General features: G+C 36.7%; 1 protein-coding gene across 5 annotated transcripts in view; it reads right to left on the bottom strand.

Annotated features, from left to right (window-relative positions):
* Positions 1-13,669, bottom strand: part of RPS6KC1 (ribosomal protein S6 kinase C1) — a 306,592-nt gene that overhangs the window by 103,902 nt on the left and 189,021 nt on the right. For 4 of the 5 annotated variants that reach the window (XM_077157789.1, XM_077157793.1, XM_077157791.1 and 1 more), the window contains one exon: positions 3,502-3,594. The exons of the other annotated variant lie outside the window; for it this stretch is intronic. In XM_077157789.1, the coding sequence (XP_077013904.1) occupies positions 3,502-3,594 (93 nt within the window). The remainder of the gene's footprint in view (positions 1-3,501; positions 3,595-13,669) is intronic. 5 annotated transcript variants of the gene reach the window in all.

Raw genomic sequence — 13,669 nt, 5'->3', positions numbered from 1 at the left:
CATTCATACTGCACACACACACAGGCTTGCACCCAAACATGCATAAACTTACATGAACACACCAGCAATACATCTTCCTTATCCCACCATGGCTTCACTAATATCTATCTTCCCTGGTTATTGCTGTTTAAAGACTGTTGTAAATGAATCTGAAGGCAAGAAGAAATCTTAAGAAATGATCTAATGTAAAAATCCATCTGTTTTAGTTTCCCAGCTGCTAAAACAAATACTATACAATGGGTTGGCTTAACAACGGGAATTTATTGGCTCACAGTTTCAAAGTTTAGAAGGCTGGCTTGCTTCCTCTTGGGATCAGTATATTCTAGCTAGCTAGCAGTCTTTGGGGTTCCGTGGCTTTTCTGTCACATGGTAATGTACATGGTAGCACCTCTCCTTTCTCTTTCAGTTCTGTTGATTTCCAGCTTCTTGTTGCTCCTCTTGGCTTCTCCTTTTGTGTCCAATCTCCTTTGCATATAAGACATCAGCCATACTGGATTAAGGCCCACCATCTTCAGTCTTCTTAAATTAAATAACATATCCAAAGTTCCTATTTATAAATAGGACCAGGGGTTAGGACCCACAGGACCAGCAGTTGGGTCGGAGCATGCCTTTTGTCAGGGCTATGGTTCGATCACCAACACCATCCAACGCTTGAATTCTCTCTCTAACTCCCCCATCAATGGTCTTTCAACCTTTACTTGAATATCTTTAATAACAAGCTCTGAAGGAGTCTAGTCTACCTTTGGCCAAACTTAATTCTTGAGAAGTTTTTCCAATCTTGAGCCAAAACATGGTTCTCTGAAATTTTTACTCATTTGATTCTAGTTGTACCCTATGAAATTTTTTATCTTTCCCCAAGGGAATCCACACATCCCAGTTTTCCCAAGATGATCCTGGTTTGTACCTGTTGTGCTGGCATAATTAATATTCCCTCTTATCCTCAAAAGGATATGTTGTCCTGATTTGAACAACATATATAGTCATGCTATCCAGGAAAGCTCTTCAAATTTTTGAGGACTACACATATTTTTATTAGGTTAAATATCCTTTCATTCTTCAGCTCTTCTTCCTATAACATTATTTTGAGGGCCTTTACTAGTCTTATTCTTGCTTCTGATGCACATACCAGGTTAGCTATGGTCCAAGAATTCTGATGTTTAAACTTCTAATAGTACATCTATGTTAGCAAAGGATTTCATAATCCCAAGAAAACACAATGTCATTTATTTTCTTTTGAATACTAGACCAAGGCACAGCTATAGAAGTACTGTCCCTCAAGGTAAAGACACCTTCCTAGTAGTCACTTTGTACAATGGTAGCAGTTTAACGTTACACGAGCAGATGTCACTCCCTCCATCATATACTCAGTTTTAAAATTATTTTAAATTTTTAATCCATTCATTCAACATTTATTGAGTACCCATTATGTACTAGGCATCATTTCAGTGCTGGGAATACGCTGGTAAACATGAAAGACACAGTCCCGTTCTCATGGAATTTACATTCTAGATATTAATGAACAATAAATCTGCTTTATTTACTTTCTAGATATAAAACTTTGTAAAATTCTAATCCTAGCAAAATTTCCCTTTCCTAATTCAATAGATAATAACACTCAAAATAACTCATAAAGAATAAATGCTATAATGAAACAGAATAAGAGAAACTGCATTCTGTAGGAGCAAGATTAATGTCCCTTGTGAAATGCCTGGCCTTTTGTTTATTCAACATTTCTCTTCCAAACTTCAAGTTTCTAAAACCCAAATTTTAGGTATTCCTTAGCATAACAGGAAGGAATTATCTTAAAAACCAATTCAAAAAATTTAAAACTTACCTTTCATGTTTTTGCAAAGTAGAGTATCTGTTACAAATTTTTAAAGATTATTAGCAAAGTTTATTAATTTCCAAAGTATGTATTTCCTCATCTTTAATTAGAACAGGTAAATGTCACCTTCTAAACACCAAACACACTTCCCAAGTTAACAGAGTAAAGATAGTAATTAATTATGCCTTAGCAAAGAATTTAGGAATTCTTTCACTGTCAAAAGTGTCTGTTTGAATAAACCTGTAAGACACAGGCATCACAAGGCCTTCGAGGTGACTTACTCAAGATTACAGCATAACAATGAAAGGTCATACTTTGTCAAAAAAAAAACAGATCTAAGAAGGGGGGTAGACACTTTATCAAGAAGCTACACCTGCCTGAACAGAAGTCAAAGATTCTAGGAACTACTCAATTCCTATTTGCTTCTATTTACTCTCAAAAAGAATGTTTCCCAAACTGGACACACTAGAGAAAACATGGTTAAAGGAACTCTTCAGTACCCCCGGCCCCTCTCAAAATAATAACAACATGCTACTTTACAGAATTTTTTAAGTTCAAAATTCAGTCACGAATTTATTTGAAAAAAATTTAATGAGCTACTAACAGTTTCATACATGTCCAACCAAATGACCCCTTTGAGAGGCCTCAAACTGTTAATTACTCTCTAAATTGCTTGAAAGATGCTGCATATTATTCAATTTTAGCATGGCATCACATGCATACCTTACAACACAAGAAGTACTCAATGAACTTTAAGTTAAAAAGGAATAATTTCACCAAAAAAAAAAAAAAGAATAATTAGGGTGCATCATAAAAGATGGTTAATGGTGGAAGAGGTTAAATTAATTTATACCTTGATATTAAATAAGGCATTTTCTTTTAATGAGAATGGTAGTGGTGGTTCATAAAATATAGTATTTAAGGTACAGTACATCATCTATGGTTTTTAAATTACATTTGTAAACTACCTGACAAGCCAAGTAGGGTTAATATTTGACATATCTAGGATGCCACCAAATTTAGGGGTATTCAATGGGAGATATTTCAGTTAGCTCAGTATTTCTATTCTCTGTTTAAAAGTGAGGAGACAGAGATTATACCTATCGGGGAAAAAAATCACAGCTTTTTGAGTCAGAGAGATGTAGTTTTGAATTCCAGTTTTGAATTAGTTATGTGACATCTAGGCAAGTTACTTAACCTATTCTAAACATCACTTTTCTACACCACATGTAAAATTAAGTAATATATTTTATATAAAATGCCAAATATAGGATCTGACACATGGCAGGTGTTCAATAAAATGGTCATTAGGAAAACGCCACATTTGATCACTTGATTGACTATTCCAGTTCATGTTGAACATCTACTGACACAAATTTAACTAACACAAAGTGCATCTTTACCCTGCTATAATACTTTTAAAAAACTAAGCCCCTTACTTAATTGAATACCAACAAATATGTACCTTCTCCTTTAACTCAATCATATTTTGCATGACCTTATATGAATTGCTTAGATAAAAGCCTTTTCTCTTCTGCTTTTGTTATTTTCAAGTACAGATGCATTTGAGTCATTTTCTCCTTTTGTTTCATATCCTTAAGATCTAAAACTTCAAAGACAGAATGCCAGCATGTAGCGATTTAGACTGAACTCTTGAAGAGACACTGAAGAATTACCTTGTCAATCACCCCAAGGACTCTGAAGGCCTTCAGTTCCTCGGCAGGGCTCCTTAGGTTCCAAAGGGGCCTTGAACTTAGTGATCCTTGAGGCTAATGGAAGATATCAAAGATTATACATCAATCAGGGAGGTACTTGAAGGACGGCTGCCTGCTGAAGCAAATGCCAAGCGAAAGGAAACTAAATTTATCATAAATCAGAGAGTGGAAAGATGAAAGGAGGAAGTTTCCATTTGACTATAATGCAAAAGCATCAAAAATAAAAAAAGAAAAAATAAAGAAATTCAAATAGAAAAAGCAAGAAAAAACTGCAAATAAATAACTCATGATAACATTGAAAACAAAATTTTTTAAAAATTAATGAACTGACATTAGTTTCTAAAGCAATAATTCAATTTAGAACTGTACAGCTATAATGAAGCTTCATAACAAAATGTAACTAAACCAACAATCAACCAACCCCTTATTTTTCCTCAGGCACCTCAAAAGAAATTTAGTAGGGGAAAAACGAGAAAACAAAGTAATAATGGATAAACACAGGTCATTCTCTCTCTCATCATGAAAGAACAGTCCTTTAATGCTACTTTTCCAATACGTATCATGTATTTTAAGAGAGGTTGGCAGATTCAAGTTTTAACCAAAAGAATTGCCAGTAATGGTGAAAATTTTAGAAAGGCCATTATACAACCAATAACAATTAGGAGTAAGGATGTGTAAGCCTGGGCAACAGATAATTCACAGAACAAAGAAAATTTTCTTCTTATTATGTGAACATCTAAGATATGGAAAACTTAGTTAGTCCCAAAAAGAGACCAAAAAAGATTAATGAATATAGGAATGGATATTTCAGCATCATACTCAGCATTATACACAATAAAAGAATAATCCTAACTTTCCATTTTGGTCTTAGTTTTTCTCTATGAGTAAAATAAAATGTTAGACTAGTTAAACTCTAAGAACCCCTCATTTGACATTTGTAGCCAGTGAGTAATGCTGCATTAATTCTTATATTAAAATGATGCTGTAAAGAAGACAGGAGACAAAAAATCTTTTTATAGCCTTAAAATTGATCTTTATGTCGTCAAAATTTCTAGATTACATAGAAGACTTCTTCCCCGAGGGTGGAAGATAAAATAGTCTGATTAAAGAAACATCAAGGTTAACAGAGTTACTGAGATACCATTTTTTATTTTTCATGTCCTTGTGCAGACCAGAACCAATAGACAGCGAGCTCCTTGAGAACAGGAAATGTACCTTATTCATCTTTATATTCCCAGTGCTTAGCATGTTGCTAGTGTTCAATTAGTTGGAAGGAAGGAGGGAGAGAGAAAAAGAGGAGAGGGATAAAAGAAGAGGGAAATGAGAAAGAAAGGTTGGCTGGATAAATTAGGTGTCATTTACAATTGAGAAAACCACCTACTTATGAAACTTGTTAAAAGCAGCAATTCCAACTGCCTTCAATTCTTTTTTTTTTTGGTTTTAGATTTAACAAAAATATACCGGGGCAGGCCACGGTGGCTCAGCAGGCAGAGTTCTCACCTGTCATGCCAGAGACCCAGGTTCAATTCCTGGTGCCGGCTCATGCAAAAATAAATAAATAAATATATATATATATATATATATATACACTAACCTCAAAGTGCATGAAGAAGTGATGCTTGATAAACAGTATTAAGAAGACGTTTTTATTTTTTAAGACATGAGAATATTAGCAATAGTGGCAGTTGGACTGGACAACAAACATTCTTTAAGAATTGATTTAATTTAGACTTCAGTTTATCATTCAAATGCTTGTTTAACATTGCATTTCATAAGGTGCTATGCTAGATGTCATACAAAACAGATACAGCTGTCTCCCTAAAAGCTTAAAATCTAATAGAAATTTTAAAAATATAAAAACACTTAGTATTTTAACAGTATACATGCAAGCAGACAAAATATTAATATCCTCCAGCTGATTAGTTTATATTATATTATTTAATCTTTATCCCTCCTCCCCATTCAAGTGTGGTACTTATCAGGAAATTATTACTATAATTCCCATTTTATAGATTAAAAAAAAGGGAAGCTCAGAAGGATTGTTTGTGTGTGGTCAGAAAGAGAAACAGTAAAAAGCTCCTAAACAAGAACCCAAACATTTTATTCTAATGCCTGTAGCCTTTCTACTACACAACAAATTCTGATAAATGAACATCCATTGGCCCCATCCTATTTTCAAGGAACAAAGTAAGATGTGCTTGTGACTCTGAAAAGAGGAATATTGGGAGAAAGTTCTTGAGGAGTAGAGATCTGTTAAATGATATTTTATCCATCACATTTGTCTCTCAAAATGTCATCAACATCCCTTCTTAGTCACTGATGTCACTGGATCTTTTGGTTGTCAACAAAAACTACTGGTTTACTTTAGCAATTTCACCAACAAAGAAAGCAAACTACAAAATATGTTACTGCACCTTTCAAAAAATAATGATTGTGTACCCACTATGTGCACGGTCCTGAAAAGGATATAAATCATAAAAAGGTATAGCTTCTAGCATCAAGAAGTTTATAATCCCTCTGAGGAGATAAGCCAAATACAAAAAGTTAAATAACAATAAAACATTATTTTAAAAAATACAGGACAATAGAATAAGTCACAAAGTTCCAGTATGATACACTGGCCTCTGAAAAAAAGTGAGACTAGAGATGATTTTCAATGCTATGTGGAAATTAACTTAGTAAACGGATATTATACACAGGATGGGAATTACACTGATCTGGTAGGAGAAAATGTTCAAATTGGAGAATATAGGAAAATAAAATTATATTCTTAGGATCAAGCCTTGAAAGCCAAGAAGAAAAGTCTAGAATATATTTTCCAGAGTTAAAAATGGTTTTTGTATGAAAAACAACCCAGTGATACCACCCTTTGGGCTTGACGAGGGATTTCTCCCCATATTGTGCAGAAATCCATTGGAAGTCCAAATCGAGTTCTTTCTCTCTCCTCTGTCTCACTCTCTCTAGCAATCTAGGTGCTCTAATGAAGCTCACCCAGGATGCAACCTCAGCTCACCCTGAGCCTATGGCCCCATCTTCAGAAGTGGCAGTGGCCCCATTTCAACTCCAGGTAGATCCAAGGATGCTCAGGGTGGCAGATGATACCGCCCTTTTGGGCCTCAGGGGGGTTTCTCCTGTTATGCATGAGCCCAATGGGAGCCAAATCGAATCCCCGTCTCTGTCTCTCTGTCTTTCCTCATCTCTCCAAGATTTTCCATACTCTCTCTTTTTCTCCCTTTTGAGAACCCAGAACCTTCCTGCTGAATCTGTTCCTCTTTTCACCTCGTCAACCAAGGTTCTCTCTCCTGCCTTCATGAGAATCTCCTTTTTCCTCTATATGGCTTTCTGTGCCCTCTGAGACATTCCTTCTTTTGTAAAACAGGATTCTGGACTAAGGATTCTAGTACCAAACAGGTGTCTTTAACATTCTAAGGATTCACCTCTACTTGAGGCTCAAGAGAATTAGGTACTTTCCAATGGGAGTGTCTCCTCCTGAAAGGTAAAAGTGAGGTTTGCAAAATTAGCGAAAGCACTGGCTGTCCAATTAAAATAAACGTAGCCTGTGAGAGCCAATAACCTCCTCATTGTTCTTAAAATAAGCCCTCCTGATCTCCAAGGCACTCCAGTCCTCAGCCCCCTGGAGCTAGAAATACTATTTCTCCTTCCTACAGTGGCTCTCCGGGGGGGTTAAAACCTTGGTAGGCCTTTCTCATGAGGAAGGTGCTAATATCAAGTTTGCTTTCATTTTCTAAAATCTGTGCTGCAAAGGACAGAGGGTACCTCGCTCCTGACTCTGTCTTATAATATGTCCATATCTACACCCCTTTGATTGCCAGAATAACATATTAAATCATGTTCTTAAAGGAGCCCAATTTCCTTGCCAGGTGCCTGATGTTCCTTTTATCTATGGTATGGACAGATGAGTAAAACATATGGTTTAAAAATAAATAAATAATAAGGGGAACAAATGTTAAAAAAATAATAATAGATGGATACATGGGGGAAAATGCACCTATTGAAGACTATGGATTATGGTTAACAGTAAGATTTTAATATTCTTTCATTAACAGTTAACACCAATACTATGGGTTAATGGGTGGGTGGTGTGGAGAGGGAAAAGGGGTATGGGAGGATTTGGATTTATTTTTATTTTAATTTCCTTTCTGGGATAATGAAAATGTCTCAAAACTGATCATGGGGATGTATACACAACTACATGATGATACTGTGAGCCAGTGATGGTATATTTCATATGGTTTGTATGGTATGTGAGTGTATCTCAATAAAACTATACTGAAAAAAATTTTTTCCTTGCCAGATGTTCTTTCTCTCTAGGCTCAATCATGGTAATACCTGGGGCTAGCACTCGGGAGATTCCCTCCTTAGAGTTTTCATTCTCCTAGGCAGTAAGTCAGGCAGTAAGTTAAGAGCAGATACCCAGGAAAACGAGCTGGTCATCTCAGCAGCTTTGGGATGGTCCTGGGCCATCTGTCTCCTGGGTATTCGAGGACACCCAGGGAGGTCTAGATATGGGGTACCTGTCCCATAGGAGCTGAGGGATCAGCACTCAAAACGGCAGGCTGGTGACAACCTGGGTGGCCAGGACAGTAGAAAAATCTGCCTTTCTTCTCTCTCTTCCTAAGAAAGGTGCATGCTTATACAGCATACTGTCTAGCCACACTATTGCCTAAAGGACAGCCAGTGTTGGCCCACAAATGGCGCAGTCAGCTATAACCCTATTCCACAGTTAAATCTCTTTAGAAAGGGAAGTGGCAAAAGAAATTCCTCATGAACAGTTCTTATAGCCGTTTATCAGGACAAGCCCTTTAAAGGGTGCTTGCAAATTGTGTTATGCCCAGGAGGATTCTCAGACGCTTCTTTCTTATGACTCTTCCTCGAGGGAGGAGGCAGATATTTTAGATGATCCTCTTCTAACCCCACCCCCGCCCCTCAGTCTTCATTTAATTTCTATTAAAACTCTCTGCAGCCAAATATTAAACTTCTCTTCTACACCGAGCTCTCTTTTTAGCCCTCAGGAAACAGGAAACTAAGAGGACAAAAGGGCCCATTTTTCTTTTCCAGAAAAAATGGGAAATGCCAAGTCAATATAAACTAAAAAGATAGGGAAGCATAGCCCTCCAATGGGACTCTCAATTACAATACCTTCCTCCAGTTTGTAAAAGACAGAGAAAATATTCAGAAATTCCCTATGACCAGATACTTATAGCTCTCTATCAAAGCAGGAACCAAAGAGGGACTTGTAGCTTATACTATGCCCATGACTCAGTTTCCATTAAAGGAGAAAACATCTGTTTGTTAAAAGGCATGAAAGATGTGCCACCAAGCCAGTTGAGTGTAATAAGCTAAGGGAGAGCACTCAAGAGAAAGAAAAATTCGGCTCTATTCCAGGGGAAGCTAGCGGAAGTCTTAGAGTTACTAATGTAAGCCCAGATTCCCAGGAAGGACAAATTTTGCTGAGCACCCATTTCATCAGCAGTCTGCCCCTGACATTCAGAGAATGCAGCAAAAGCTCTCCATGGGCTAGCAAACTCCCACTAATGACATTAAAAACTGCCTTTTCTGTCTTTAACAACCAAAACAAGGCTGAGGAAGAGAAGGCAGGCAAGTAAGCAAAAGACCAGAAAACAGGCTCAGCTTACTGAAATAATTGTTAACTTCTGCCCCCTCAAGTTTATCCAAATCGTGGCTCCAAGCTCAAGGGCTTTGCCTTAATTTGGGACAGAAGGCTATTGGCAGAGAGGGTGCCAGAAACCTCAAAACAACCCTCAACCTCAGGATCCACAGGGGTCTTGCTAAGTGCCACCAACAGGGGCTTCAGGCCCAGGGACTGCACTGTCTCCCGAAGTGGGGGCAGAATAGCCCCCTCAAACCCAGCTTGAGGCCAGTGAAGAAGACTGAGGGTGCCTGAGGCCACGTATGGCTCTGCTGACTTCACATATGACCAACTTAGAGGAGCCCAGGTGACACTCAATGGGACAGGTATGATTACTAATTTCTTAAAATTGGAGCCACTATGTCCTAAACTGCAACTCTGGGCTTACCTCCACTTCTATTTGCCTAATTGTGAGACTGGACAATAAAGTCAAAACTAAAACGTTCACTCTCCTTTGTAAGCTCAGGGACAGTCTAGTGTCCCATCAATATCTCATCCCTGAAGGCCCCACCCCTTTCTAGGGAAGGTCTTTTTCACTTCCTATGGGGCCACTTAATAAACCCAGCTAGTGTTTACCCCTTTGTCTGCCCTGAAGCTCCTACTAAATGGAGGCTTCTTGTCATCCAAGAGAAGATCCTTAAGCTAATAAACCCATCTTCATGAAATAAAGACACCTAAAGCTAGCACAGGAATAACCTCTTGCTGCATTCAAGTTTTCAACCCCAATACCTATTTGCTTTTAAATAGCAAAGACTTAATAAAATTCCTACTTGACTCACTTAAACAGTTCTGCCCCCAAAGGTTTCAAAATAATCCCTTTATCATTAAAAATTACCTTAGCAGCAGACTTTATTAGCTTCCAACTGTCTCAAAGTACAGTCTTGCAATATGTTAACTTTGTAAACTAACATATTCCTAATATAAAAGTGAATTTTATCGTAATCATTATCGACTGAATATATATAGACATGGAAAATCATAGAAAGGTTTAAGTAAATTTCATAGTCATTACTGACAACAAGCCCTGAGTGAATATAGAAAATTGCAGAAGGTTTCAACTCTAGGTGGATGTGGAAAAGTTGTGGAAATTTTTAAAAAGTAAGTTTTGTTTACAGTCACTGCTAACTACAAAAAGTTATAAAAAGCTTATAAAAGTAAATTCTGCCTGTTATAGTCAATGCTGCTCTCAATAAAAGGTTAAACTGCCCTTAATGAAAAGTTATAAAAGGTTTTTCTTAATCATCTGAGTACTCTAAAAGATAAAAACTTTATATCATATTAAAATAAAATCCTTACTAAAGTTTATGTTAACTTTATCTTTTATTTCAAAAGCTGAGTCTTCTCACTCTTAAAAAAAAACTGTTACAAAAGATTTCTCTCACATTGTAAAAGTAAGGTGCTAAAATAATTTAACATATTACATAAGAAGTGTTTAACAAGTATTACAATAATTAAAAGGAATTTTCTAGCCTTCTGTTAGCAAAATTTGCATAAGTGAAATGTTATTCATATATTTAGAAATTGTTTCTATCCTCATACTGATCTATTTAATATTAAATCTTATAAATCATGAAAACAACCAAATTTACTTATCAGTTACACCACTTTAAGGTTTCTCTGGTGGTCAGCTGTATGTCAAAACTTCATCTTCAACAAAAAGAACTTTAAAGGAAAAACAAGGTAAGTATACAAACTATGTTCCACACGTTAACCTAACCCTAGTAAGTGTATAAAGGTAAAATAAGACAAAATTTCTGCTATAGTTTGTAATTAATAACCCAATACAAAATAACTATCAAATGTTTTTATTTCTGAAATTCATTTAAAATGCTTATAAAAAGTTAAAACAAAGTGTAAGCTCTTACAACAATCTCCATTTATTCCTAAGCAATAACTTATTTCTAAATTCTGAGATGCTTTCTTCTTTATATAACTAGTAGTTTCCTAGAACTTCAAGTATCTGTGTAATATCCAAGACAAAGTTATCCAGCTCTAAAAGTCAGCATTACTCCCTACAGAAACAATAAATAATGCTGATCTACTTAAAACTAAGATAAATATAATATTGTCTATATTCTAAAACTATTAAACAACCCCACTTGGGGAATTCCTTCTATTCTCTTAAGCAATAAGGACTCCCAACTTAATAAGCCAAAGCCCTACCCCCAGGAACTTTAGCTCAGAAAGCAAAATTAATGGCCTTCACCTGAGTTCTAAAATAGGACTGGGAAAAAGCTATGCCTTTTTGCATTCATGGTCATGTAGCAACACAGAAAAAGTGAAGCCTTCTCCCAATTAAACACCACCAAGAGATATTCAATTTTTAAAATGCCATGCTCTTACCAACAAAAAAATAGTGGTAATTCATTGCCCTAGTCATCAAGAAAATAATACTAGCATCTCTCAAGGGAATAACCAGGCCAACATGGCAGCCAAAGCTGCAGCCCAATCAATCAAGTCCCTTCTAAGTTTCATTCCTGCACCCCTTGACTTGCCACATGCACTCTTTCATTCCCCAGTTAAGCGGGAATGAGCTGCCCAGCTAAAATTCACTCTTGGAGCCAAAAGATGGCCATTTCCTCCCCTCTTTCCAGGTCTCACTTAGCTAAAACATCTCCTAAGCTCACTCACTTTTATCCTCCTTTGCTATTAATCAGCTCTTGCATTTTTAAGCTTTTCACCAAGTGTATTTCTTCCAGATTTGAAGCCTTTCACACCAAAACAATGCTGATGCAAGGATTTCAGCCCTTCCAACCACTCCTCCAGACATCTCCCCTCAACTTAAATGAAATAGCCAGAAAGTTCTACGCCTCATCAGGCAGAGCCGACTCCCCTGATAAGCCAGAAACAGCTACTAAAAATAGACCGTCATCACTCAACATCCTTTAAGATTAAAGGACAAGAAGGGAGGAGGAGGTGGGGAGAGAAAACCGTGGAAGAGTCCTTTAACAAGGATGCTTAATCAAAGTCAGGAGGGCCAGTGTCCAGTACAGATATCTTGCCCAGGGCCTACCCATTTATGGGAAACACCTGACAGCAGTCAATACACCAAATGATCCTCACCTGAATGAGTCACTTAGCGATGGGTGAAACCAACTGACCCACCCAAATGCACTGTCAACCACCACTGGGGAGAGGAGAGGGCAGAAGAAAGAGCCCTGAAACAAAAAACAAGGGAATAAGCAAAGCTGATCTATAAAAGCAAATGGTCCCATATTGCCTACTGCCTCTCATACTCCATCTTTCTTGTAAGAGAACCCGCATGCTTCTTTTCTCTGCATATGTACTTAAATTTCTTACCTACTTGTTCTAAAAATAAAAATTAAAATAAAAAAAAAAAAACAGTGAACCCAATGATTAAGGTTACTCTTGCAAAGAAGGAAACTGGAATGGGGAAAGACCAAAGGCAAAGCGATCATTAAAGTTCTCCTATTTTAACCATACTAAAAAAGTTTAAGATCAGAGAAATGAACAAAGAAAGATCATGAAATAAAATCATCAATAAAAAAGGCCCATATTTCTTATACGCAGCATTTAAATTGAGTAGAATCCTATAGATCTAATTCTTTTTTCAGATGGCAAAAGGAAACGTGAATCCAGAGAGTTCCAAGAGCTTCGAGATCAAGTCCAACATTCTCATTTTCTTTTTCAAGTGAGAAAACAGAGGAGCACCAAGGTTAAGCAATCTGTCCAAAAGGAGAAAATTGGCTGATAGATAAGGAGGGATTCAATCTGAATTATAAAATAATACAACATTACTAAAGAAAACTTCAACCCAACAGTATAATGGAGGAGAAGAAGGGGGACAGTTTATTTCTACACAACATAGCTGATTTCCTTAATGATAAATTTTTTATATTTATTAGCTACTGTAGCAGAAGCTGTCTACAGAAGCAAGGAGTAGTTGTATTCATTTATATCAGGACTAAATACAGGAGGCAGAGGCAGGAATATTTGATGATCCAACAATCTTCAAAGCCAGAGATGCAAAGTACTTCTCACTCAACTGATCAAGCTCATGGTATACATCTCTGTTAATCCCACACTTAGTCTCCAAATTCTTCTCAAAACACTGCTTTTGGCAGCCACTAACAATGGATTAGAATTTGTACACTAGTTAAAACTTAGTTATATTCCTGTTCTACATTTTATAAAAGGCTAGGTGAAGCTTACCTTTGTTTTTCTTATTTTCTTTTTTTTTAAGCTGCTGTTTAACCTGCCTACAATCTCTATTCTTACCAATCTGTTGTAAATGATACTTCTCCAACACTGATGTCCAAGTGGCCTGAGGACTTTGTTAAAATGGAGATTCTGATTAAGTAAATCTGAGGTGGAGGCCAAAATTTCTGCATTCTCAATAAAGTCCCAGGTAATACTGATGCCACTAGTCCATCAACCACTTGTGGAATAACTTTACTCCTCCTTAAATAACTTTAAATAAGTCACCATTAATTAATT

Source organism: Tamandua tetradactyla, chromosome 4 (assembly GCF_023851605.1).
Source record: "Tamandua tetradactyla isolate mTamTet1 chromosome 4, mTamTet1.pri, whole genome shotgun sequence".
Taxonomy (NCBI): domain Eukaryota; kingdom Metazoa; phylum Chordata; class Mammalia; order Pilosa; family Myrmecophagidae; genus Tamandua; species Tamandua tetradactyla.
This window is presented reverse-complemented; position numbering and strand designations above follow the sequence as displayed.